The sequence below is a fragment of the Myotis yumanensis genome, unplaced genomic scaffold (genome assembly GCF_028538775.1).
Source record: "Myotis yumanensis isolate MYYU_CA2020_CCGP unplaced genomic scaffold, mMyoYum1.0.hap1 SCAF_12, whole genome shotgun sequence".
NCBI lineage: Eukaryota > Metazoa > Chordata > Mammalia > Chiroptera > Vespertilionidae > Myotis > Myotis yumanensis.
The window spans coordinates 56148018-56174484 of NW_027223763.1; the positions used below are offsets into that span (position 1 = coordinate 56148018).

The 26467-nt window shown below is 36.8% G+C and overlaps 1 protein-coding gene, 1 non-coding gene and 1 pseudogene across 4 annotated transcripts in view; 1 reads left to right on the forward strand and 2 right to left on the reverse strand.

Annotated features, from left to right (window-relative positions):
- Positions 1–1429: 1429 nt before the first annotated feature.
- On the forward strand, positions 1430–16759 carry LOC139020332 (ankyrin repeat and SOCS box protein 15 pseudogene; annotated as a pseudogene).
- The window catches only part of ZDHHC21 (zinc finger DHHC-type palmitoyltransferase 21), a 56609-nt gene continuing 40957 nt past the window's right edge, over positions 10816–26467 (reverse strand). For all 3 annotated transcript variants that reach the window (XM_070431699.1, XM_070431697.1, XM_070431698.1), the window contains exons 8-9: positions 21866–21909; positions 10816–21318 (exon numbers count right to left, since the gene is read on the reverse strand). In XM_070431699.1, coding sequence (XP_070287800.1) covers positions 21186–21318; positions 21866–21909 — 177 coding nt within the window. In that variant the 3' untranslated portion in view covers positions 10816–21185. The remainder of the gene's footprint in view (positions 21319–21865; positions 21910–26467) is intronic.
- On the reverse strand, positions 25208–25349 carry LOC139021369 (U4 spliceosomal RNA). The gene has a single exon (XR_011473475.1). It is a non-coding gene; the product is annotated as a U4 spliceosomal RNA (small nuclear RNA).

The window sequence follows — 26467 nt, forward strand, 5'->3', positions numbered from 1 at the left end:
TCCCACTTCTGGGAATATATCCTCAGAATCCCAAAGTACTAATTCAATAGAATACACGTGCCCCTGTGTTCATAGCAGCATTATTTACAATAGCCAAGATCTAGAAACAGCCCAAGTGACCATCAGTAGATAATGATATAAAAGCCATGGAACATTTACACACTGGAATACTTCAGGGCTCTAAAAATGGAAATCTTACCTTTTGTGACAGCATGGATGGACCTGGTGACTATAATGCTAGTTGAAATAAACTCATCAGAGAAGACCAATGTCATATGCTCTCACTTATCTGTGGAATCTAATGAATAAAACAAAGTGATGAAAATAGAAACAGAGGCATGGATACATGGAACAGAATGACAAATGTCAGAAGGATAAGGTTGGGGGGAATGGATGAAAGAAGGTAAAGGGATTAAAAAACATGTATACATAACACACAGACACAAACAATAGATAGCCAGAGGGAAAGGGGTGGGGGTGGGGATAGATGGAGGTGGGCAGAGGCATGGGAAATGGGAAAGAGACTTTGCCTGTGGCAATGGGCACACAATACAGTGTGCAGATGTTTTAGTGAGTTGTACACTTGAAACCTGTGTGGTTTTGCAAACCAATGTTACCCCAATAACTTCACAAAAAAAGAAATGAGGTCACTGCCTGGGTCCCATACCGGGCATCTCCTCAGACAATAACAAGGACCTCACTTCCTGACGATGGCCCCAATCATCAGGAACCCTGGTAACGAGGAAGCCACATTCTATAAGATCCCCTACCCAGCTCACTCAGACAGAGACATTGGAGAGGACTCTGTGTTTTCTTGTCTGCTTGTGTCCTGAGGCCAGGGCCTCAAAAAAAGGCAGCAGTGAGAGTATGTTCTGCCTTGGCCGCCACAGGTTCCAAACTTAGCCCAGAGGCCTATGGTCCCTTCCATGGCAGGACAACTGAGGTGACACCCCTCCAGGTCTGCCCCTGCATCAGGCTCCTGGGAATGAACAGCAAGTGTTAAAGCAGCAGTCTGCTCTGCCTCCTGGGCTGGTGCTGGAGTTGCGAGAGAAGAAAAGATCACCCATGTGCTTCCATGACCCAAAGGTAATACAGGGAGCCCGGGGCAGTTTTGTTTGGGCCAGGCCACCACTGTGATCCCACTTCACCAGCCCTATGTCCCTTCCGTGTGTGTGTGTGTGTGTGTGTGTGTGTGTATAGAAGGAACAGGATAAGGGGGGATCAGATGCCTGGTGTGCTTACCATGGGTCTATCCCAAGTCCTGGAGGTGAATCTCATTTCCTCTGGGTGGAGGTCTGTGCAGACACATGGCTGGGCCTGATCCAGGAGCAGAGCTAGTGGTCAGAAGCAGCAGTGACTAAAGCTGGGCAGGGCTTAAGGACTCCCAACCAGCTGCTGGTCACTGCCATTGCAGAGCTCAACGCAAGACATGGAGGAGCAGCTCGACGAAGACCCGTGGCCCATGTCCAGCAGTGAGGCGCCGGTGAGCCACACCACGGAGGGGGTCAGAGCAGCTGACCAGGGGTCAGCTGAAGTGAGTGAGGCCACCTGGAAGTCTGGGGAACCAGGGCCTGGGGATGACCTAAGAGGGACTCCTCCCCTAAAACTGCCATTTCCCCAGGCAGCTCATGATTTCTGATTCCAACCTGGAGGCCTGTGCCCATGTTAATCAAACCAGGCCAGGTGACCTAGAGCCCCAGGAGGCAGAGCCCAAGGGTGCGAAGGTCAGGGAGGTGGGGGTGGGATGGGGGGTGGAGGTGCATGTGGGGGTGAAGGGAGAGGAGCTTATGAGGAAGGGATGGTGCCATACACAGAGGGAGCACCCCCAGAGCCTGGCCAGGAGCAAAGACCGGCCTCAGACCACCCACCTGCTGGACTGTGGGCGGAGGGGTTGTTCTGTGTTGGCTCCTGGGCTCTAGCTGTGTTCTGTCTTTGGGGGGCACATGGACATGCAGGCACATGGGTGATCTTTTCTTCTCTCGAAACTCCAGCACCAGCCCAGGAGGCAGAGCGGACTCCTGCTTTAACACTTGCTGTCCATTCCCAGGAGCCTGATGCAGGGGCAGACCTGGAGGGGTGTCACCTCAGTTGTCCTGCCACCTCCAGCAGCCCCTCCAGCTGCAGCTCTAGAGCTGGGGCCGGCCTGTGCAGCAGCACCTGACCTAACTGAGGACCCACCACCCCTGGCTGAAGAAAGCTCTCTGGAACCTGCCCTGAGGGGGGAGCAGCCTGTGGAAAATGCATCAGGGCCGGCTGGGAAATATTCCTCCCAACCCAAGGGCAGAGAGAGGTGTCACATCCCTGTGGTGCAGAAAATGCTGGAAAGTCGGTGTTTCTAAAGGGACACGGGGCAAACACAGGCACTTCCGAGAGGCAGGCACCCGCCAGTACATGTCAGAGATGCCCCCCTCCCCGATGGGGACACACCCACGGTCAACACTGGGGGGAGAGCACTGTCACCTTCAGACTGGCAGCTTCTGGGCTGGTGGGGACCCGCCCTGGGGACAATGTGAGGCAGCAGAGGCCCCAGCAGATGCCCTGGGGAGAAGGGGAAGGCCCCTCCTCTGGGAGAACAGTGAGCAGGACCTGCCAAAGTCCCACAGGGGCACACCTGCACTGGCAGGGCTCCCCCTAGGCGGTTCCCCCACAGAAACTCTTGCACAATTGTTCAAAGATCTATTTTCCAGACTACCCACCACAGCATTGATGAAATAGCTGGGAATTGGAAAAACACTAATGTCCATGGAGAGGGGATGGGATCCACCAATCCTGGTCCGCACGGACAAGGGAAGCTGAGCAGCTGCTAAAGTGGGTGCAGGGGTCTCTATGTACCTGGAGATAAAGACCTCATGGGTCCTCTCACGTGAGACACGTGGACCCCTATCTGCATCCAGGATCCTACCTGTTATACCCCCTAGATGTGTTGTCAACAGGCAGAATGGCATATGGAGAATGAGTCTGCCTGTGGCAGAGACAAACAGAATGAGAGAGGCAGAGCCTGAGAGATACCCACCAAGCCACCTCTGGGGTGGGACTTGCAAATCTCTTCTCCTTGAGGTGATGTCTACATTCCTTATAATGCACTGATGAATTTGATAGTTCTAGAAATATTAAAGTCATACGTTCAATGTATACACTTGTTGCTCATCTATGGAGTAACATACATTAGTTTTTAATTTTTAAAGAACTTATGACAAGAAAAACAAAGGTTTATTATAGTACAATAATGAATTCTAAAGCAAGTCAGAATCAAGTAAAGAACAAAGTCCTTCCAGGATGGAGAACCCTGACAGGGCTGCTCACTGTTCCAATCCTTTCTGTGTGCGTGCACGTGTGTTGGCATGTGCACTTGTGTGCACCCGCGTTTCTGTGCCCATGTGTGGGTGCCTGTGCATGTTTGCATGAGTATGTGTGTGTGTGCACTTGTGGATGTTGGGCAGGAAGGACTCCCAGGCATGTGCCCTCCCAGAACTTTATCTCCCTAGAGGTGGACACTGCCAGTCAGTCCTCTTCCTCCTGTCTCCCACATCAGAATTTCCGAAGCCCCTGCTGTGGAACATGGGCCATTTCCAGTTTTTCACTCCCATCATCTTGCTGAAGCGAATATCTATGTCCATAAATCTTTATTTAGTATTTGGGATGGGTCTCTAGAAGTGGGGATTCTCAGTCTAATGTAAACACAATTTTAAGGTGTCGAGGGGAGTTCTCTACATCCGAGGTCACCTTGTCCACTTTGAGCCATGACCCAGGGCTGAGATCTCAGGGAGCGAGGGAGGCGGAGGAGCTGGGAATGAAGGAGATGAAGGGGCCTGGAGTGACACATCCTGCCTGTGCCCTGCCCCATATCCGGGTCCCCCATCCCTACCCTTAACCCACATTAGCTCCACCCTGCTCCATAACTCACCTGAGCGGAGCAGCACACCCAATGGGACATCTTGGCAGGCACCAGACACTACTGGGCTGAATTCCTCCTTGTGAGGTCAATCCCCGCAGGGCAGCTTGTACCCTGTGGTAGGGTAGATCCTCATATTCCGCCAGCCCGACGGTCATTCCACCCTTGGGAGGGCCAACAGTAACCAAGACTCAACGACAACAAAAGGGCTCACAGGGACATTCCTGGAGCACCGAGCTCAGGTGTTCAGAGAGACTGCACCACTGAGCCCCACAGTACACCCACTGCATAAGGCCACCCCACCAAAATGGGGAGACTCCCAAGCTCATTTTGCAATGTCAGCATTATCCTAATTCCAAAACCAGATAGACACCACAAAGAAAGAAAATTATAGGCCAATATCCTTGATAAACATAAATGCTAAAAACCTCAACAAAATATTGGCAAACTGGATCCAACAATATATTAAAAAGATTGTACACCATGATCAAATGATATTTATTATGGGGCTGTAATCAATAAATGTGATACACCACATAAAGAAAATGAAGGATTAAAAAAAATCCACATGATCATATCAATAGATGCAGAAAAAGTATATGATACAATCCAGCATCCATTTATGATAAACACTCTCAGCAAAGTGGGAATAGAGGAATCATACTTCAACAACATAAAAGTCCACATATGACTAACCCACCCAAACATTATACTCAACAGGCAAATACTAAAAGCATTTCCCTTAAGATCAGGAGTGAGGCAGGGATGTCTGCTCTCACCACTGTTATCCAATATAGAACTAGAAATCCTAGACACAGCAAGGAAACAAGAATAAAAGGCATCACAACTGAAAAGAAGTAAAACTGTCATTATTTGCAGATGACATCATGGTGTATATAGAGAACCCTAAAGAGTCCACCAAATAACTACTAGGACGGATAAAAGGATTCAGTAAAGTAGCAGGACACAAAATAAATATCCAGAAATTGGTTGTATTTCTATACACCAATAATGACCTATTGGAAGGGAAACTAAGAAAACAATCCCATTTACAACTGCATTAAAAAAGATAAAATACCTAGGAATAAATTTACCCAAGGATGTAAAAAGACAAATGCCCCAAATTTAAGACTAGAAAACCTGAATAGAGCTGTAACAACAAATTAAATAATTGAGAACCTTACAAAGAAAAGCCCAGGTCCAGTTAGTTTCACTGGTGAAATCTATTAAATATTAAAGAAATAATACCAATCCTTAACAAATATTTCAGGAATTGAAATCAATAAGAATTAAGGATAATTCCTACCATAAACTATCTCTCATCAACAAAAGGAAACAAATTGATACTCACAACATGAATGAATCTCAAAACACATGCTGAGCAGAAAAGCCTGTTGGGAAAAGAGGACATACTGTATAATTCCATGTAAGTGGAGTTCTGGAAAAGGCAAACCTAATCTATAGTGAGATAAAGCTGGTCAGTTGACTTTTAAGTGGAAGACTTAAAATAATAATATAAAATTCTAAAACCTGTGCATATAAGTGGGAATGGGGAACAGCAATATGAAACATTTATTTCAAATAAATGAAGGTTATAAAAAAATACCAGGTTACAATTAGAAAAACATAGGTAAATGCTTCTGAAATTGTTACCGATAATTATTAGAATTAAACACATATTATGCCCAGCTGGTGTTGCTCAGTGGTTAAGCGTCGACCCATGAACCAGGAGGTCATGGGTCCATTTCCGGGCAAAGCACATGCCTGGGTTGTGGTTTGATCCCCAGGAGGGGGCATGCAGGAGGCAGCCAATCAATTGATGTTTCTATCTCTCTATCCCTCTCCCTTCCTCTCTCTAAAATCAATAAAAATAATTTTAAAAAAATTAAATACATATTACATAACTTCAAGAACATAGTGACATTATAAATCAGATGTGAGACAAAATAAACTATGTAAAAAATGTGTTGGTTGATATTTTGTGTATCTAAATGTGTTGGTGATATTTGTACATCTAAAAAATTAAAGTTAGTCTCCCAGTATACCTTTATTACAAAAATAAAATTGTACAGAAATATACAAAACCATTGAAATTGACTAAGTTTATAAAGATAAATTTCAAATGGACTCAGCAACAAGTACAAAAGAGTAAAATGATTGAAATTTTTTTGAAAAGTAAAGAAAAATACATAATCTTGATTTAGGAAAGGCCTTTTTAAACAAGATAAAACCCAGAAGTCTTAGTTCAAGGTCATTGAATTCTTCCATAAAACATAATGGTTGTGACGAATTTTATTTTCCATAGATGTCCTCAACAACATCTCCCTTGCAACATGCTTTTCTTGTGAAATTTGTCTTTGACACTCTTCTCATGATGTGGAGTCTACATCCTCTTTCACGGAATCTGGGCCGGCTTGTGACTAAGCAGGCTGTGGTTTCTGAGACCAGTCATGGAAGGTGATACAGGTTCTGCCCGGTTCTCTTGGGCCACTCTCTTGGGACACAGGCACACATACGGAAAGGCTCATGAAGGTGCTCCTGATGACAGCCCCAACTGAGGTCCCAGCTGACAGCCAGCATCAAACATGTGAGTAAATGAGGCTTTGGCTGGTGAGTCTCCAGTAATACTCTCCCACCTTTGCAGTCTTCATGTATTTCTAGCTGAGAAAAACCATTGTGCCCTTTCTGAATCCCTGACACATAAAATCTGTGACCATTAAAGAAAAAGGTTGGTTGTTTTATATCACTAAGTTTGGGGTTATTTGTTACACAGCAAATAACATATGATGATTACCAGAACAATCACCATAAAGAAAAATAAGAAACAGCTAAAATTTAGAAATATATCCAGAAAATATAAAGTTAGTAACATTGAACAAAGAGAAGTAAATGACCCAAACAACATAAACAAGGAATCTGGAGGGGGAAAAATGAACAGATGCTCATCTCTATTAGACTGGCACAAATTTAAAAAATTAGTAGGATCAAGTGAGACTGTGTAAATTAAAGAATTCTGGAAGACAGTTTGCTATTTTTCATCAAAATTTAAAATGTCCGCATCCTTTGACTTATCAATTTCACTTCTAGGAATACACCTACAAAATACTAGCAATTGGCTACAAAGATTTTTGTACAAGAGTGTTTACTACAGCATTGTTATCAATAGGGAAAAAAAGTATTTGATGTTTATTATAGAGGCATGATTAAATAAATTAGAGGAGACTGATGATACAATCTACAGAAAAGGTAAAAATAATGGGGTAGACTATTATGTCTTGATAGGGATGATCACCACAATATATTATTTTAAAAAATGCAAATCACAGAAGTTAGTTTCCCTAGAAAACCAAACAACCACGCATGTCATATTCAGAAGAGGAATAATAGATACCAAATTACTGCCAGTAGCTACCTTTGTGAAGGACAGTGGGAATGGGGATTTTTCACATTTTATTGTAGATGGCAAGTGCTCTAGAGGAAAGAAAGCAGGGAGTGCTAGGAGGAGGTTTATATAAATTTTAAACATTGATCAAACTATTTTTCATGTTTACACACATAAAAATATAAATACATGTATGTGATGATACATTCCAAACTTAGAATTGTGTTAACTTCAGTGAGGGAAAAGGAGAAAATTCTACAAGGGTATGAATATCATCATCATTCAAATTATTGAAATTATTTCCAAAACACGCACATGGATTATTTTCCATATTGTGCGTACTTTTCCATGTTGAGAATACCTGAAATGCTTTCAAACACTCAAGAACATCAAGTCATAACAAGTGTAGACTACCCAAAAAACTTTGACATCAGTTACTTCTAGTTGCAATTTAAATGTGAACCTGTCCAATAGAATGAGGGTTATTTGGCTTACAGCTACACAGCTTACTGTACAATTTATACAATAAATTTCATAACTTGATGTGATCACTTATTCATCAAGGATTACTCATCCATAGTTCAATATGAAACTATAAAATCTCCACATCATATTAGATCCTTAATCATTAAGTTTTTTTCAAAAATCATCACAAGTTAGAGCTAGGGAACACTTTTAGTTATAATAATAAATTTCAGCATTAAGGATACATAACTAGACCATGCCACAGGTAAACTACTACTGGTGACACATGTGTATATGTACAGTAGCATCTGAATATGTGGATATGTGTACTCAAAGTTTCCCATTTCCTGAACTATTCTGGCCTTTTTATGTGCAAAACACATTGCTATTTGGGTGTTTGGTCTTAAAGCAGAGGTGCTCTTTTGTTTGGAGAAGGGGGCTAATTTGAAAACCATGAGCAACCAGAAGACAGACAAAGAATGTGCTGTGACGGATACAAATATTTTTTAAGCAAGCTTAGATGTATTTTTTTCAAACTAACACACATCCTCTATCCTTCCTCAGTCCTGTTTGCTCAGCTGGATGTCCACAGGGTCCAATTTTCCCTCCAATTGCCCTTGCACGCTAATATAATTGCTGCTCCTATGGGTAATTGGTCAGCCTCGAGCAGCGTTTGCATGCATTTGTTCTTCTACAGGATCTGGCGGCTTCTCAAATGATTTTGCAGTATTATAATATTATCCTGTATTTTTAGTTTTTGTCTGTTTCTAACAATGCTAAATAGATATTAATCTTTAAGGATGCTATATATTTTAAGTGCTTCAAAAGCAGGAATATACAGATATTGTCTTCAGTAATCCCCTTAGTGAATCAGTATGATTAGCTTTATTAAATCCTGATTTTTGAGTATATTTTTAATATTTTGTTTGTCAACATGGGCAGTACACAAAGCGTTTTACCTGCATTCCAAAGTACGCTTGTTTATTCCTGAGGAAAAGTACCAGTGCAACTGTGATTTGTGAGCTGAAGTAGCCATGTTTTTCATGGAACCCCATTTAGTTGAAAGAATAACTGACCAACTATGGTTTTTCACATGGCAAATATTTTCTAAAAAATGAGTGAATATAACACTTGAAGGGAAACCATTGACAGAATGTGGTTACCAATAATAAAATTCAAACCTTCAAGTGACAATCAGAATTGAGAAAAATGTAACATGTCATTACAAGCTTAACAGCTTTCCAGTACCTACTTTTCTGACAAGATCAGTGGCACTATTAATTTTTTAAATTTAACTTAACCTAATTTAATTTGTTATAGGGTGAAATGTGGCAACACTTGGAAGATCTGCATTACTCCAATATTTCCCAAATGACCAATGAATGATGCCACAAAATGTATGGGTCAAGAGAACTTTCCAAAGTAAAAAAAGAGACCAATAGATTTTAATATAACAGAATATGAAAAGTTTCTTCGTATTGTTTCTGGTCCAAAATTGTAACTAAACTTTAAGAAAACATCACATGTTGAGTTCTTGTTTTGTATCACAGAAGAAGTGCACAGTCACTTGAACAAACTATGAAAATATTCCTCTTTTAACTACAGATGATCCCCAACTTAAAATTTTGCGATGGTGCGAAAACAGTGTACATTCAGTAGAAACCAGCCAGGCTACGCTATGATGTTCAGAAGTTTACGTGTCTTAGATGAACTTTCATTCATAATATTTGCAACATATGATGGGTTTATTGGAATGTAACCCTGTTGTTAGGTCAAGAAACATCTGTACAGTCTTTACATGAGACTGGATTTCTCTGGAGAGTTCAACCACAATACCAATGCAACGGACTGAATGCAGAAGCAGTAGGCAAATCCAACTTTCTTTTATAAAGGCAGATATTAGAGATCTGCAAACAATGTAAAAGCATGGGTCTCTAAATAAAAATACATTGTTAATGTGCAATGGGCTTGTTATTATGTTTAAATAAATTAATAAGCATTTAAAATACTTCTCAGTTTTAATTTCTAGTACAGTCAATACTGATCAAGATAACCTACGTAAGGAAAAACTCTTTGGGACCCGCAATAATGTCTATGAATGTAAAGGAGTCCTGAGACCAAAAAGATTGAGAATCATAATTTATCATTATTAAGAGAGCCTAATTATTGTAAATGCTGCTTAGAATCAGAGCAAATGAAACTGGAAAAGGAACAAGATTAAAGTTGTATAATCCTTGAAAGTTTGTCAAAAATGCAACAATTTGCTTTTATTTACCAATGCAACAAAGTTTACAGTTTTATATGCAACTCTACCAAGCCATTTAATGTACTAATCCAAAATATTTATCAACTTTACTTTTCTGGCAATAAAAATTCAAGAAAATTTTTTTTAAAAAATGAAGCCTCTATCAGCCTCAGTTTTTATTCCTTCACTGTTTCTAAGATAATACTGATTTGACCTTTTAGGTAATATTTTTGACAATTTATACTAATATACACTCCTCTGTGACAACTCCCATGTACAAGTAAAGCAACTTTAAATTCAGACAGAAATTTGTCAATAAAAAGCTATCCAGAAACTCTTAGAATATAACTCCATTAGACCAAAGGCAAAGTAATTCAATATTCCTAGATCTAAAATAATACCTAGACATACACCAAAACGCTATGCTTTTTATTTTATGTAAATAACTCCTCAAAGAAAAAATATTTCCATACAAAAGTGTCTGGCTCAATACATGTTCAATTGTGTGACTAAATCTATCCATCTGGGTCATCTCTAAGACAAATATGCCTAATGTGGAATATTGCATTTGTCAATTTCAACCATAGTACGTATACCTAGTTCTTCTTGAACACATAGTGAATTTTTTATTACAGTAGAACAATATCCTAAGGCTACTAATTTTGAAGTCATCCAAACTGTATGAAAATTTTTAAAAAATTGATCTATTATACTGATGGTGCTATAGTCTAGAATTTGGTTTGATTTTAATAAATAAAGAAGTGGGGGAAAGACAGTCCTATGTTTTTAAAAAATATTTATTTAAAAATAAGATTTCTAGAAATACATTACATAATACGTTTTAAGAGAAGTAAAAATTCCACAATTTAAATTAAAAACAATCTTCAAAGAAAAATAGAACTATTACAAGAATAAAACTAAATCACTAAAATAAATTAAACAAAAACATTATTCTTAAGGTAGGTACATAGTTTGCTTTTCATTTTAAGAACCAGTGTAGACTCTTCATTTAAACAAGTATATCTCAGACACATGGCTTACACTTGCCCTTTTATCCCTCCCTCTTCTCAATCCAGTCTCTTACTTCTCAATTATTTTCCATATTTACCATTAGCATTACCTTCAGCACTGGAAATGGTAGTGAAGACTTTAAGTAATCTTAGGGGAGCAGACAAGGTAAAACAGACGATGTGGCATTAGCACTCAGATGTAAACATATGCACTGAACGAAATAACTGCCTGAATCACTTAAAAATGGGATCTTTATACAGTTAGAGAACGACAAGTATCACATGATCTCACTCATATGTGGAATCTAAAGAACAAAAATAAACTGATGAACAAAATAGATCCAGAGACACAGAAGCATGGAACAGACTGTGGAATCTCAGAGCAAAGCGAGGGGTGGGTGGGAAGAGATTAACCAAAGAGCTTGTATGATAGACGCATAACCCATGGACCCTGACAATAGAGTGGTGAAGGCCTGGGCAGGGGGTGGCGGCGGGCTAGAAGGGGTCATGGGGAAAAAGGGGGAACATCTGCAATGCTGTCAACAATAAAAATAAATACAAAAACAAAAATGGGATCTTTATATGGCACTTGGAACATACCATTATTAAAATAAATGTTCTTTATTTTAGGGATATACAATATTAGACACAATTTGAGGTTGATAGACAATTTTGGAAGTCTCAAAATATCACAGATTTTGCCTAATCATTGAACTTGCTAGTTAGATTTTTTTTTAAAGGCTAATCCCAGGGACATAAAGCTCATACAAGCACAATCACCTGCGCTCAGTCCTCCCAAAGCCTACCCTGTTCTCCCGTAGACCCGCAACTCAAGACCGAGCAGCTCTGCTTCAATGTACCTATGCTACCGTGGAAATGTCTTTTTAATATTCATCTCTGGAAGGCAGAGGATAGCGGTGAACTCTCTACTACCCAATCACTTGAATAAATAACTGCATTCAGCCACATTAATTTAAATAATGCATTAACAAGCTGAATAACTCAGTACTAATATTGTGGCAACAAAATCTAAGAAATATATTGTTGACAGAGAGACATATTGTTGCTTCTTCCCATTTTGCTTTCAAATTTTGCTTTTACCGCTAATGACATGTATATCTATATTCTTACATATCATTCAAATGATCCTAAGTCATGTTTCATATACGTTTCAGACCTGATTCTTTTTCCCATTCAGAATTCACTGCAAAACCATATATTGTATCTACATTCAATGAGAGAATATTTGTTGAGTGAAAATGATACAAAACGTTCTCAAATGTGACTGTGTACTTTTCCAATACGTACATACTGTTATCTTCTTGCCAGAATTTTTAACAATTTCAGCCACAGTTTTAAGGTCCCTAATGAATGTTTTGAAAGTTTTAGGAAACATAGAAAACCAGAATAGTATACATAGCAATATTACATTTGGACAATTATAAGTACTTTTCTAAGGTTTTTTATAAAATGAATTACGGAGAATTAAGTTTTTAAAATACTCTTACTCTGAATTTTTTATGTAAAGTGAATAACAGCACAGCGACCTTTTTTTTTGTAAAGTTCAATTTTCTATTACAGTTTTGCTTAATCAAGTGTATTTGCATTTCCTCTTTGGAAGTGTTTATATATTCATGGTGTCCCCAAAAATGTATACACACTTAACAGCTGACAGCTCAATTGATTTTTCTTTCTTTTTCAGATTTAACCAATTGGAATTAATAATTATTCAAAGTGTGTATACATTTTTGGGACACCCTGGTATGTGTATATTTTTAAAGTGTTCTTTAATTTTAACCTTGTTTGCAAAATAGACAAATGACAGTATCACTCTTTAATGGCATTAAGGATTACACAGAGCAAGAAGCAGAGTTCTTCATCTGTAATCAGAAAGGGCCCTTACCTTTGCACTTTATCATTTTGCTTCAGCATTCATTAAGAGGGCCCAATAAGCTAGATAGTTCAGTTACAGAAATAAAGGTAGACTTCTTATTATTTCTCATTTTTTCCTGCAGAAATAAAACAAAACTAAAATAGCTTGTGAAAAGTGCTTTGATTATCTTTTGCAACTTCAACCTATTAAACTTTTACAGTAGTCAACCTATATTAAAATACAAAATAAAAAACCATACTAATCTGCCTAAGTAAAAAAAAGTTCAAATGAGAGACCTTTAAAACCAATGAAATTGAGGCAGCAGTGTGTAAAAACTAAGATCTGTTCATCAAGATTGTTCTTAGTAACATTAAACTTTACTTTATAAACACAAGGATGTGAGAAGAGAACTCTCAGTCAACCAAAAAGAAAATTAACTCTTTGGTACAGGAAATAAAAACGTCACTCAATGCTAAATGAGTAGCACCAGGATGTTTGAGTTGTTGAGGTTGTAAAACACTAACTTCAGGCACCAGCAGGTGAAAATGTCACCCAGTGAACACTGGCAAGAACACAGAACTTGCAATATGAAGACAACCTTTCCCTGTAGTTAACAGTCTGTGCAAGTAAACCCTGTATTTCCTCATACAAGCAAGCAAAGCCACAGATAGAAACATACCTTTTTTGTTGCCATTTTGCCCCCATCACTGTTAGTATATAAAATATCAATACTAAAAAGATCAGAGTGTTGAACCACTGTGGCAAGCACTACATTACATGTTCCAGGCATTCACAATACTAATAGGTATGGAGACCTTCAAGGTATCAAGAACGCCAAATCGCCCAAATTTTAAAGTGAAAAATCATCCTTTATATATAAATTCTTGATTTTTACTTTAGTGACAAAATTTACTATAATACTTAGTATCCTTTCTTTGCAGTAGGAGACTTGTGAAAAAGGTCCCAGTTTTTTCAATGAAACTTCCGGGCAGTCTATTCATGTCTCCTCAGCATTAAATAGCTGCACCTCTCACATTATTCTTAACACTTTATTGTTTAAAATAACTTCTCAAAGGCATCTGACCAGCTGAAGAGAATCAGCAATATAAACTCCTTCGATAAGATAACTCAAACTAAACGCTCACATGCATTAACTCTTACAATACAATGGTTAACAGTGAGAGAGAAGGCTAACATGACTGTAGCAGGGGGAGTTTCTGATGCCACAGAACTCCATCCAGTCTACTCTGTTGCTGGGATGCTATTTTCCATGCTCCGCCTGGCTTTCTCACCATCTTCATAAGTACCCCTATTTTCTTCCTCCAATTTTGGCTACTCACTACTCATTTGTCCTCTATGTCCTCTATGATGGACTAGAGGAAAAGGACATACTAGTAAAAAAATTATGGCAGTGGGAAAACACTGGCAATACCAAATGACTTAATAATTTTAAACACCATTGTTACTTCTGTTTCAAATGAGCACATTACAGCATCTAAAGAACAGATGAAAATATAGTAAACTTTGTTGTTAAAAACTGCACAATGATAATGAAGTGAGATGTCTGAGGAAACAGTCACTCTCTTGAAGTTAAACCATCATCATCCTATAAGCAGCAGAGAATGTTAAATACTACACAGAATAATAACATCGGTTCAAAATACTTTAAGAAAGTTGGTTCTATTACTTTCTCATATTCTACTGCAGAATATTCTAAAATTCAGTTGAGAATGGCTAAATTCAGAGTATAATGAAATTTGTAATTTATATATAAATTCAGAGGATGATTCTTAGAATAGAGGGCAACAAATAGGAACATGAAATAACACATTAATTCATTTGTTAATTTATAGGTTAGTAATATTAGTAAGTAGTTCCCTCCCTACCCTCTTTGTCCTCTCCTCTTCCCCCTTTTTGATAAGAGAAAATGCATTACCTTTTTTAGAAATAGTTATATCTAAGCTGGGAAAATCTGGTCTTAATCTAAAGGGGGAAAACACTTTAAACAGTGTAATTTCAGACACTAGCGACAAGCAGTGGGGGAAAGAGACAGCTGGTTTAGAAAACCTCTGAAATGGTAGTACGTTAGCTGTCATATGCTTCATCTGTTTAGAACAACTGGCCTACCTAGATTATAAGCATTCCTATTGCTAAGCTCCCATTAAGAGCATGAGAAGAAAAAAACACCACACCTCTTCTGAGAGGGGGAAGAACTTGATAAATCTTAATTACACATGTGGTTCCAGGATCCTAGAAGTGATGAAATGGTACTTTTACTAACAACAGAAATAATTTACTGCACTCCTAGTATATATGAAACATTTTACATACACTATTTAATTTATACAATCCAACAGTGAATGTTATTTTTATTTTGTTAATGAAGACATTAAAATTTAGAAAGATTCTATGCAACATCTTAGCAATGTGTACTATCTTTCATGCAACTCTTGAACCTGCTCAGATTGGGGTCTTAAAGAGAAGGTATTATCCTGTATGCTTACACTCCTCAATAGAAATTTGGATACAAGAAATGGAAGGGGTACGAAAAATACAATGTTCTCTTGTAGAAGGGAATAGCTAACATCTCTTTTGATGTTAAATTTGGTAACTTGTTTAATATCATCTGAGATATTCATGTTAGCCTACTGTCAACTGTTCTTTTTAAAATCTTCAAGTTGTAAACAAGGGCTCCTATAACATGGTGTCTGCTCTGCTCAAACACACCACCAGCCTTGACCAGCCCTGTGTCAACAACTGTTGGCCATGCATGAGGCAGCCAAACAAGGCTATGAAAACCTACGCCTGGCTGGTATTGCTCAGTGGTTGAGCATCAACCTATGAACAAGGAGGTCACGGTTGGATTCCCAGTTGGGACACATACCCATGTTGCAAGCTCCATCCCCAGTAGGGGGTGTGCAGGAGGCAGCTGATCAATGATTTTCTCTCATCACTGATGTCTCTCTTGCTCTTCCTCTCCTTTCCCCTCTGAAGTAAATATATATATGTAATATATGTACATATATATATTTTTAAAAGACCTCATAGCTCTGCTGGCAATGTTGCCTGAGACAGTTTGGAGTCACACCATTAGGTGCTACTGCTGGGTACGGTCTCTGTGATGTGCTGAACACCTAATCCTCAAAGACGATGATGTGTCTGCTTTGGCGAATGATGGGACATAACTGCTGTTTGAGGCAGCAGGAGGGGGCGATCCTGACTGCATTTCTCTCCTGCCGGGATATGGAGGAAGCAAACGTGTACCTAACAGAGAAGGACATCTTCCTTTACACCGAGCTGCCTGTGAGGAACATTATCTTGCACTGAAATATCTTATCCCAATAACATCCAAGCATGCAATCTGGAAATGTGGGCTAACACCAATTCACTCAACAGCAGATGGGCAAAAGCACAGTGCCTAGAACTGCTCATTGGGAGTGGTTTTGTCATCAATAACCTGCTTGCTGACCACATTTCCAAGAGCTATGACAATGAGAGGAGGACTGCGCTGGATTTTGCTGTTCCTAATACTGATATCCATTGCACAGAAGTCCTGAATACAGTGCCTGCCACTCAGCATGCCCTAAACGATGAGGTGATGCTGAGGCTGTTGCTGAATGATGGCTGTCGAGTGGAGCCGTGCTTTGAGTGCATGTGTGGGGACATATTTGGGAATCGTTTATGCGGTCAGAGATAGAAGAAGGAGTACTGCCGGGATGGACATCTTGTGTAATATAGGATAACCTGTCCGTTATTAGATGACATGGATTTTATGCTTCTGTGTGCTAAGCTGCAGTCTGCACTGGAAGTACAGAGAGAATGGCCAAAAATCCAGCCAATACTAGGTAAAAACACATTTTGCCTAAAGTTTTTTAATGAAAAATGTCTATAGGGGAAATCTGTTAATGCCATCTTTGATACCTTTTCAGTGCTACTTTATTTTCAGAATTATGTTTTTGAAAATCATCCTTAATATTTCCTCTGGTTTAAGATACTAATTTCTTGCTTTTCTTGATACTTTCCAACTCTTTAATTATATAAGGGGTAATATTATAACTACATTAACATTCTAATTAGAACACCTTTTTTAAAATTGACTTCTATAATATCATAAAGTATGTAAACTGTAATCTCCATATGGGCAGGGATGTTTTGTATATTTTTATATTCTCAAGGCTTAGCATAATTTCTATAAGTGGTAAAAACAATAAATACTCAGTAAATAAAAAAAACTAACAAGTAGAACATACTAAATGTACATGATTATTAACTACATTTGCCAATACTTATATTTTTTAAAGCAACAGAATTGGGTAAAAAATCCAATCCCTGTATCTATTAGTAAATTATTTAATGATTGTTAAGTATAAACTTCACCAAATAAATTCTAGGTAGATCTATGTATATTAGAAGTCATGTAAAAAACTTATTGAATGAAGTAGCTGAAGTATAGTAAACTTGAGCTAGGTGATCTATTTCTCCACGAAGCATAAGGGAAGCCATTGGAGACTAGAGAAAAATATAGAGAGACTAGCAGCTTTGTTAATATTAATGCCATTGTAAACCAGGGCTGGACGCATTGTGATTTTATAGCAATTCATGTGAGAACACTCAAACTGCCCATGACCTAACACATAAAAGACTGTGTGGCCATAATCTAAATTACTTCACACTTCCTGGCTGGAAGTGTTGTCCTAACTTAAGTCTTCATAGTTAGCTTTCAGAATTAATAAGCCCTTTTGGTTGAAACGTATCTTCAACTAATTGCTTGTACAGAAGTGTCTTGAAAAAGCCTGATGAAGTATAGTTATAATTAGCTACCATACTTAGAGAAAAATACCTCTAAACATTAGCAAAAATTTACTGATGTTCATTCTCACAGAAGTTTTAACTTCATCATTTTACTGAATGTTATGTAGCCTATGTTCTCTACCATTATTACTATTAAAAGTAAACTTTGTTTTCTTCTGTTAAGGAGATTAATACATAAACTAGAAATTTAAATATAGCTATCTCATGTTAACCACAAATATTCTTAATACAACTCTTAAGCAAAATAGTATTTTTTTTATAATGGAACAATTAACTTAGTATTTTTAAACTGTAAGTCTTGGTTACAAAGTACCAAAAGCACTTTAACTGAATGCCTACTGTTTGGGGAATATGAACTCAGTCAATTTCTGCTTACAGTCTTCAGCCCATAAAGATTTTTTGTTTAAGGAAAAGAACAACAACAAATATAATTGTTCAAGAGGTGTAATATATAATATCTACGTAAAACTCATCTCCAGAAGTCCAATTAAGGACTTTGATTAGTAAAATATCCTTTAAAATACATATTGCTTCAAATGTAATGTTTATAAGGAACTACTTCATCCAATAACGCTGAGTAGGAAAGTTTAAAAAGAATAAAAAGAATTACTAATCTTATTATTTTAGTGTAACAGAATGAGCAAAAAAAAAAAAAAAAAAATCATTCCAAAACTGAGATTAAAAACCATGTATTTTTTAGATACTCAGTAAAACACATTAGATACTTGCTTACCACTGTAACAATAGATTTCTGTGTTTCCTAATAAATTGGTAATTTTAAAGTAATGACTTTTCTAATTCTAAAGACTTAATTTGCCAAAATAAGGTTTAAAATAAAAATTCATGAAATGTTTACATTTGTTTATCCTAATCTGATATAAACTTGTAAATGACAGCAAATATATATATGAACATACACAAATGAAGCAAACTAGTCATCATTTTGTATGAACTATATGTGTCATCATAAACAGGAACACATTAATTTTCATAAACTATAACAGCCTTGCACATACACTCCCCTAAGCCTGTACCTCTGACAGGTTCAGAATTTGGCCATACAATTTACTTGTGGGCCAGTCTCTAGAGCCAGTATAATTACACCAATTAGCCAAAAGAGGGCGCAGAGAGAGCACTAGAGTTCAGGCACTCCCTAGGAAACTACCCACTGGTTTTTCTCAAGTTGTCTAACAAGGACTAAACCCACAGTTAGGCGTGCTAATTTGAGAACACTGAAAATTAAAGCACATGTATATATAGATATACATTAATACAGAATCTTATATAAATATATTGATACATAGCATTTCTATCATTCAAACAAAATAAATATCTGCCTTGCCTAGTGTGTTAGTTTGTATTCCAGTACCAGGGGAATCAGGTACAGAGGGATAGGATCAGCGAGGGTATAAAGAGGAAAGAGAATGTGCCCTAGGAATGGTAAATCTAAGAAAAATAAAACCCTCTTAGAGTGGGAAAGGGACCACCTCTGGTTCTCATTACTGAGGCAGCAGTTGGCTCTGAATACCTCCCAGGTACCTTTCAAGGTAACTAGTACTCCTATATGAAGTGTAACTGTGCCTTTAAGGGATATAACGCTCTTTAAGGGATCTTCACTTCACACTTCACTGTTTTCTCAAGGTCCAGTTATAGACAGAGCAATCAATTGATATCTATCTGTATTACCTATATATTACTTCCTTAAAACAGTTCCCCCATCAGGCCAAATTTGGTCAATATGTTAGCTTGCACAAACCCCAACCCATTTCCATGACATGAACATACTAATTTTGTGGTTCATTAAGCTCTACAAATAAATTTCTCATATTAAATTTACAATCATTTTATCAGCACCAATACATATTTTCATCTGCCACTTCTATACTTTTAAATAATAAAGCATTATAATGAGAACATGTAAGACATGGCACTTATATTTCTGAGAACAGCTAATTCTATTATTTTAGAAGATAGTTTCTACAAGAACTAACCACAGTATAGTTAACTGGCTGATATGGCAACTTTCTGTTTCATGATTTCTCAGGTATGATTCCCTACTTTTAAAGCTAAGTAAAAGGAAACTACTGATATGTTCCAAGAACAGTAGACCCCTTCAATCTTCTCTAAGATTCAAGAGAAAGACTGTTGAGTACATAAATTTTCAAAAAAGATATATGGATTTTGCAGTATTCTAATGGAGAAAATTTTAAAGCTGAATTTTTTTCTAAGTATGCTAAAGTTCTTTTTATACAAATGTTCTATGCTTTCTAAGAGACCATCACTGTTAGCAATTTAAATTTGTGTAAGGCTAATGATAAATGTAGATCATTATATTTTCTTATTTTAAGGCTATTTCCTAACATTAGCTACAAAAAAAGGTCTTTCAATCCAAATTATAGTTGGCCCATTAAAATTTAAATTCAATTTGGCTGATTGATTGTAGGTACACAAAAATTATTTACTTTTACTAGTAATTTCCTATAGTTTTGTTTCAGGAATAGTTGGCCAATATTTATTATATATAAATCTTCATTGTGTAATTTTAGATCTACTAGTAGGTAAATAAAAGCAAAAAGTATATATATTTTTCAAAAGCACAATATTCCTCTTTATACTGTACATTATATATTTTCTAGTTATATTAGCATTTTAAAAACACACATTCTGGTATAACTGCACTAGAAAAGATATCTGTGGAATCATTGCAAATTCTCTATCCATTTGCTCACCAAAATCTTAGGGTAAAATAGGATTACATGCCCACTTAGTCAAAGTTTTCTCCTCGGAACAAATATATTAACAACAATCAATACTTACAACAGTACAGGGAAAAGAAACAGAAAAATTAACATGGAAAAACATTTCATCTTTCCTTTAACATAAGGTAGATAGTTGGTGCTTTATTTTAGTGGCATTTTGTTTTTGGTGAAGAGAAAACATTAGAAAGCTACTAAGAAAACACTGCCCTTTTCTTGTTGTTCAATCCTATGCTGCATTTTTAAAAAATCTTGCAGCATATATAAAAGTATTAACATATTTTAAACTGTACTTGAAAAAGAAATTTCACATATAAGGTGTAAAACCTTTTGTAAAAGCTGAAGAATTAAATTCAGATTTGATTAGTACTGCTCAAGAGTGAAAATTTTAAATAAACATCTGAAAATTCCCATAAATTAAAATCTGTAATATTGTCAGTGCTAAAAGAAATTATGTACAATTATTTCATCCCAATCACTGCCTTTTGAGTTTAATAACAAAAGCACTTTAAGAAATCCCCGTGGAAAGCTAATTTGAAAGTAAACATGCTTTGAAACTTAAATATAGATCTTGTGTTAGTCCCACAACAGGATCAAGATCACTATTAAAATGAAGCCTGGGGCACATTATGATGCCTAAGATTGGTGGGTGGATTTTAATTGACTTGAAGACTGTCATCGTTCTATTATCAGAAAACCTGTAACGCATTTCCAGCATGGAGGACCCATCTGTGCCCACCATCCATCTGTTTAGACGTGATTGGCAAAGTGGTAGGGAACTCGCAGTGGTTGCCTCTGCCTGAAAGGAATAAACCACAGGATCTTCCAACGAGTGCCAAAAACTTCTGAGAAGGTCTGCTGCCATGGCTTTCGGGGCCTCGATCTACAGAAGACAGCATTATTAGTGAAAGACAGCACTCCCATGGTGCACTTCAGTCAGCTAAAACAATACAGGTTGGCTGGGGATCCATTACAGGACTCTGATGAATTGTGTCCCAGCATCACAAATACAGCTTTTCTTTCATTATGGCATGCAGCTGAGTTTTAACTCTGGAGAGCAGATATTGTATCTGTGTCGTCAATCAACCTACGGCAACTTTTGAAGCGGAGGAGAATCTCAGGATTAACAGTATGTGTGTCAACAACACAGTAGCAAATCTCTTTTGATGTACTTTCAGGACAAATAATTTAACTTACTTTAGTGAGACAAGTAACAAGAATGATAGTACTTATTTTGTATGAAAACTAGCATAGCTATAAGACCCCAGATGTAAGACTGGGTTATGCCTGCCTAGCTCAGGCCTTAGATAAGGCTCCAAGAAAAAACTATCATTCTATTATCTTTCCACTACATGCATACATTTTTTTCAAATGTGGCCAGTTGTTTCCATTTTTAATAAGAACTCTATAGACTTCACTTTTATACTTACATTTCTTCACAACAGTTTGACATCTTTTCAATAGATGTTGTATCCTATTAAAAATTAAGAAAAATACTCAGAACAAAGTTATTAAGGCTTTATTCTATATTAATTTTTAATGTTTTAAAATCATATCCAGAGAATATTCTGAAGATTTAAACAGTTTATATGTGAGTAATACGATTTCTAAATTATCTATAGACATTTCTTGAAATGTCTTGGAAATTCCTTGGGGGAAAAAAACAGAATAAAAATTACATTGTACTCCCACTCCACAAATACTATTCAATTACAAAACCTCACAAAAACTGTAGGAGTCTCGCTTCATTATGTCATATTTTTATTATACTTGCTTCCTTCACAATTCTTTTAAAAGTCCAGTAACTACTTTTAATTCAACTGCCAGTGAATATGCATTAAAAAATAAATACCCAAAATGACAAAGGCACTAATACACAGAGAGCCAAAGAGTGCTGCTGGGCTTGGACTTCTGAGAAGACACAGATTCAAGGCCCCTGCACCTGCCATACCACAACACCCAGTGCTCTGAAGGTGAAGTGAGCTCATCAGAGTCCTTTGGTGAAGAAACAATTTCCTTTTTCAACAGAAAAATCAGCCTCTTCATAATAATACAATTTCTTATTATATGTTTTATATAAGGCTCTAACGAATATATAAGAAAAACAAGTCAACAAACAAAAGGTAGTTTCTATATATACTGGTTCAACTCATGTTAACAGAAGATCTATCATTAGATTGAGAAACTGATTATCTAAATAATAATCAAAATAAAGTACATAATCTTAGTTTAGATATTTACATTTTAAATATACTTTAAGGTAGTATAAAAGAAAATAACTTCTTTTAAATATACCAGAAAGTTCCAGAAGTTATTCTCCTCTTCTCCTCTACTAGCTTGCTTACATACGGTAGGTGGACTGTACTGCTATTAAGCAGTACTATTCAGGCAAATAGTTATGGTCGCAACTGCAATCCCAAGAATTTTTTTGGTTGTAAAACTTTCCTCCAATGAAACTAATAAAAAGCACCTTCAATTTAAAAGACACTTTATAGAAGTTACATAAATAGCTATAATATTAATTTCTTACACATGAACAGTAGAATGACTACAGTTAGTCCACATACAGAAAAAAAATAATCTTTTTTAAGATGTCTAAGTAACCAATAACAGAATTTTATTTCCAGATTACCTAGGAATTTGGGACAAGACTGCAGATTAGCTACATACTAGTACTCTCTATTAATTGGTTTTCCTATTATGCTTTGAAATTCATGATATCCAATGACAATTCTACCTATAATGAACCTTTCATGGTTCTGTTGCATAATTTCCTCAAAATAATGTTTTACTTTGTGAAAACACAGTCTGCAAATACATGACAGCATTGATTAGGGACTTTAAGGAAAACTGAGCCTCTGTTTTCACATCTGTATAGAAAATGACAAGTAATTTTAATGGTGTCTTAGAACTGAGGGGTGACAGGTTGTTCTAAAACAATTGAGATAGTTGTGCACAAATACAAAAAGATAAGACAGAAGTCAAGTGCTATTAGTTAAGGTACATATAAATGGACTAAAATTGCAGTTGTGGATAATACTTGAAAAATGGAAACTATTTCAGGATACAAAAGCAATTACAAGGTCAGCGTAATATTACAGGAAATTTTTACTACGTAGAAATTTACAACCTGATTACAACTTTGAGGAACTTATTTGTGGCTATAAAAGCATCAACTTTGCCGGCCTACATGGCTCAGAGGTTGAGTGTCGACCTATGAACCAGGAGGTCACGGTTGGATTCCCAGTCAGGGCACATGCCCAGGTTGTGAGCTCAATCCCCAATGCGGGGCATGGAGGAAGCAGCCAATCTGATTCTCTTTCATCACTGATGTTTCTATCTCTCTCTCCCTCTCTCTTCCTCCAAAAATATATTAAGAAAAAAAAAAAAGAATCAATGTTAAAGACTTTGGATTTAGACTTCATATGGGAAAAGCTTTTCTTTTCAAGTGCTTCTGACACCTTTCTAGAATCTGGTTCAAGAAAATAGTAGACTACTGCCTATTAAGTCATCATAAACAGATGGTTATTCTATCAGAGGACGGGACGTTTATCGGGACTTTATGAACACAATTTGTGAGGGTAGACATAAAGGCTATTTTTTCCTCTAGAAATAGCAAATGCTTACCTCTCTGAAACTCAGCTATCCAGACTCATGTTATAAGAAAAAAGTACAATTTGTATGTGAATTAAACATGTCACAAAATTTTTGCACTGACATTTGCACACATACTCAGAGCAGCACAATTTATTATGCTATCATAGTCATAAGCACCACAGAAACAGCAAGCTAGAAAAAGGAAGAAGTTACTACTGGCTGGAACATGGAAAACCGTAAGCTATTTTCAAGTGCCAAATTAGATCTGAGATACTTTTTTCTGCTTATAATGTACAGAAATATGGAATATTATAGGGAAACACACACAAAGACTAATTAAAATAGGTTTTGGTGCACATAGCTAATTCCATTCAATATAAAAGATTCAATGCCTTTGGTGGCCATCAGAAAATGACAAATAAGATAACTGCTATCTTTAAGGAGGAGTATAAATATAAATTATTAGTTATATGTAAAATTCAGCTATCCAGAAAAATTCATTCTTCAAGGAATAATATGAAACAAGTTTTTATTTTGTGCTCTCTACAATCAGAATATCTTATTTCCAGAGAAATATTTATTTTTTGATTATGGTCTAATGATCAAATAGCTAAGACTTTCTTTAGCCTGCATATCTAAGAGCTATATGAGAATGCTTTCCTATTTTTAGAAACTGAAAGTTTATTTTCTAAAAATAAAATAATAATAATAAACTAGAAATAGCAAGACTTACAGAAATGTAGGCCTTATTTAAATCAATCAATACTTCATAATTTTCCAGATGGCTGACCTTACCCTAAGAAATTATCTTTCAGACTCAGCCTAAGAAAATATCATTATTAAAAAAAAAAAAGGTGTCCTAACTAATAAGATTATATCTAAAGTGTGTGTGTGTGGGGGGGGGGGGGGGGGGGAGTTCCTAGCAGAAAATAAGAGGAAGGTATTCATTGCCCACTAGAAAAGTTGGGAGGGAGAGGGGCAAAGAGGAAGAATTTATCACCAGAAGTTTCCTGGTTGACAGACCTGAGAATTTAGTCCTCTTGAAATACTTTGATGATACAATCCATCCAACTAACTTATCCTGCTTTGAGTTCATTCTCACCAATAACTTGCCATATATGTTGTCACAGGGAAGAAGAATGTAAAGAGTCCTTTGACACACCTGACAATCTCCTTTATATCTATAACTATCACTTTTAAGTCTGGAAGCAAGAATCACTGCTTCTCGGCCTCATTAACTCTGGAAACATTTTCGATTAGTAATAATTGCACCTCGGATAAACCTCATTAGCTATGCTACTGCCACTGTGCAAAGCTTATGAACATGTTCAAAATGGAGTTTCTAGACCTGCCAAACTGAAGACTTGAAATAAGTAAGAACATTCTATCTGAAAGCCTCCCTGAAGACAATTCAATCTTACCTCAGTCATCGCCTGCACTCTTTGCTGTTATTATGCTTCTAACGCTGTTGTACATACCTGATTCTATGGATTTAAATTGAACTAATGAACTATTCAAAAAAGTTTTTCAGAACTAGAGATTGTATACCTGTTTTATTTATTACTAACTTCTACTAATTCTAAGGTAAACCTTTGCTTGGCTTTCTAGCACCTGTGATCCACATACGGATAGCAAAAAGCTCATTTAACTTTGCATCTTCCATAGCATCTACTAGTATGTATTGTTCCAAGTGAGTACTGAATATATGTTTGCAGCACTAAACAAACTGAACATGGACAGAAATAGCATGATTCCTTCATTTTAATTTATATCAGCAGTGCAAAGAGAAAGCATTTCCTGATACTATCAGCTCTTTCCCCTCCTTTGAAGCCAGAACTCATGCTATTCCTCATTTGAAATAAATGGTTCTTTAAGCATCCATCTCCAACAGAGGGCCAGCTATATAGTTTACTAGAAATCTGAAATTCACATAAGGATTTAATCTATCACGGAACTAAAGTGAGAGGACAGGAGATCTTACATGTATATAGTCACTGAAAATCTCTTTCCAAAATAATTCCCATACTTCTTTTCGGGCTATATAAAACCTTAGGGAAGTTACTAAAAGTCTGTATCTCAATTTTTGAATAATAATATTTACCTCATAGGTCTTTTACAGTGACTAAAGGAATTAATATACATTAGAGCTCTTAATAACTCCTCAATAAATGGTGGTCATTCTTATTTCATATTGCCTACTAAACACTTTCTAAAAAGGCTTGGAAATACAATATCTCAATTATATCAGGATGCAACTTATAAAAATTGTTTTAATAAAAGCGTGGTTTTTATCATAAAAGTTAAAATGACCAGGACTGTGGGTGACTACGCTAATAAAATCCAACGTCCGCAACCTAGTCGAAAACCAAGTACTAAGTACATAAGCCAAGATTCATTTACTCATTAATCCATCTATCAAAAATTTACTAAGTAAC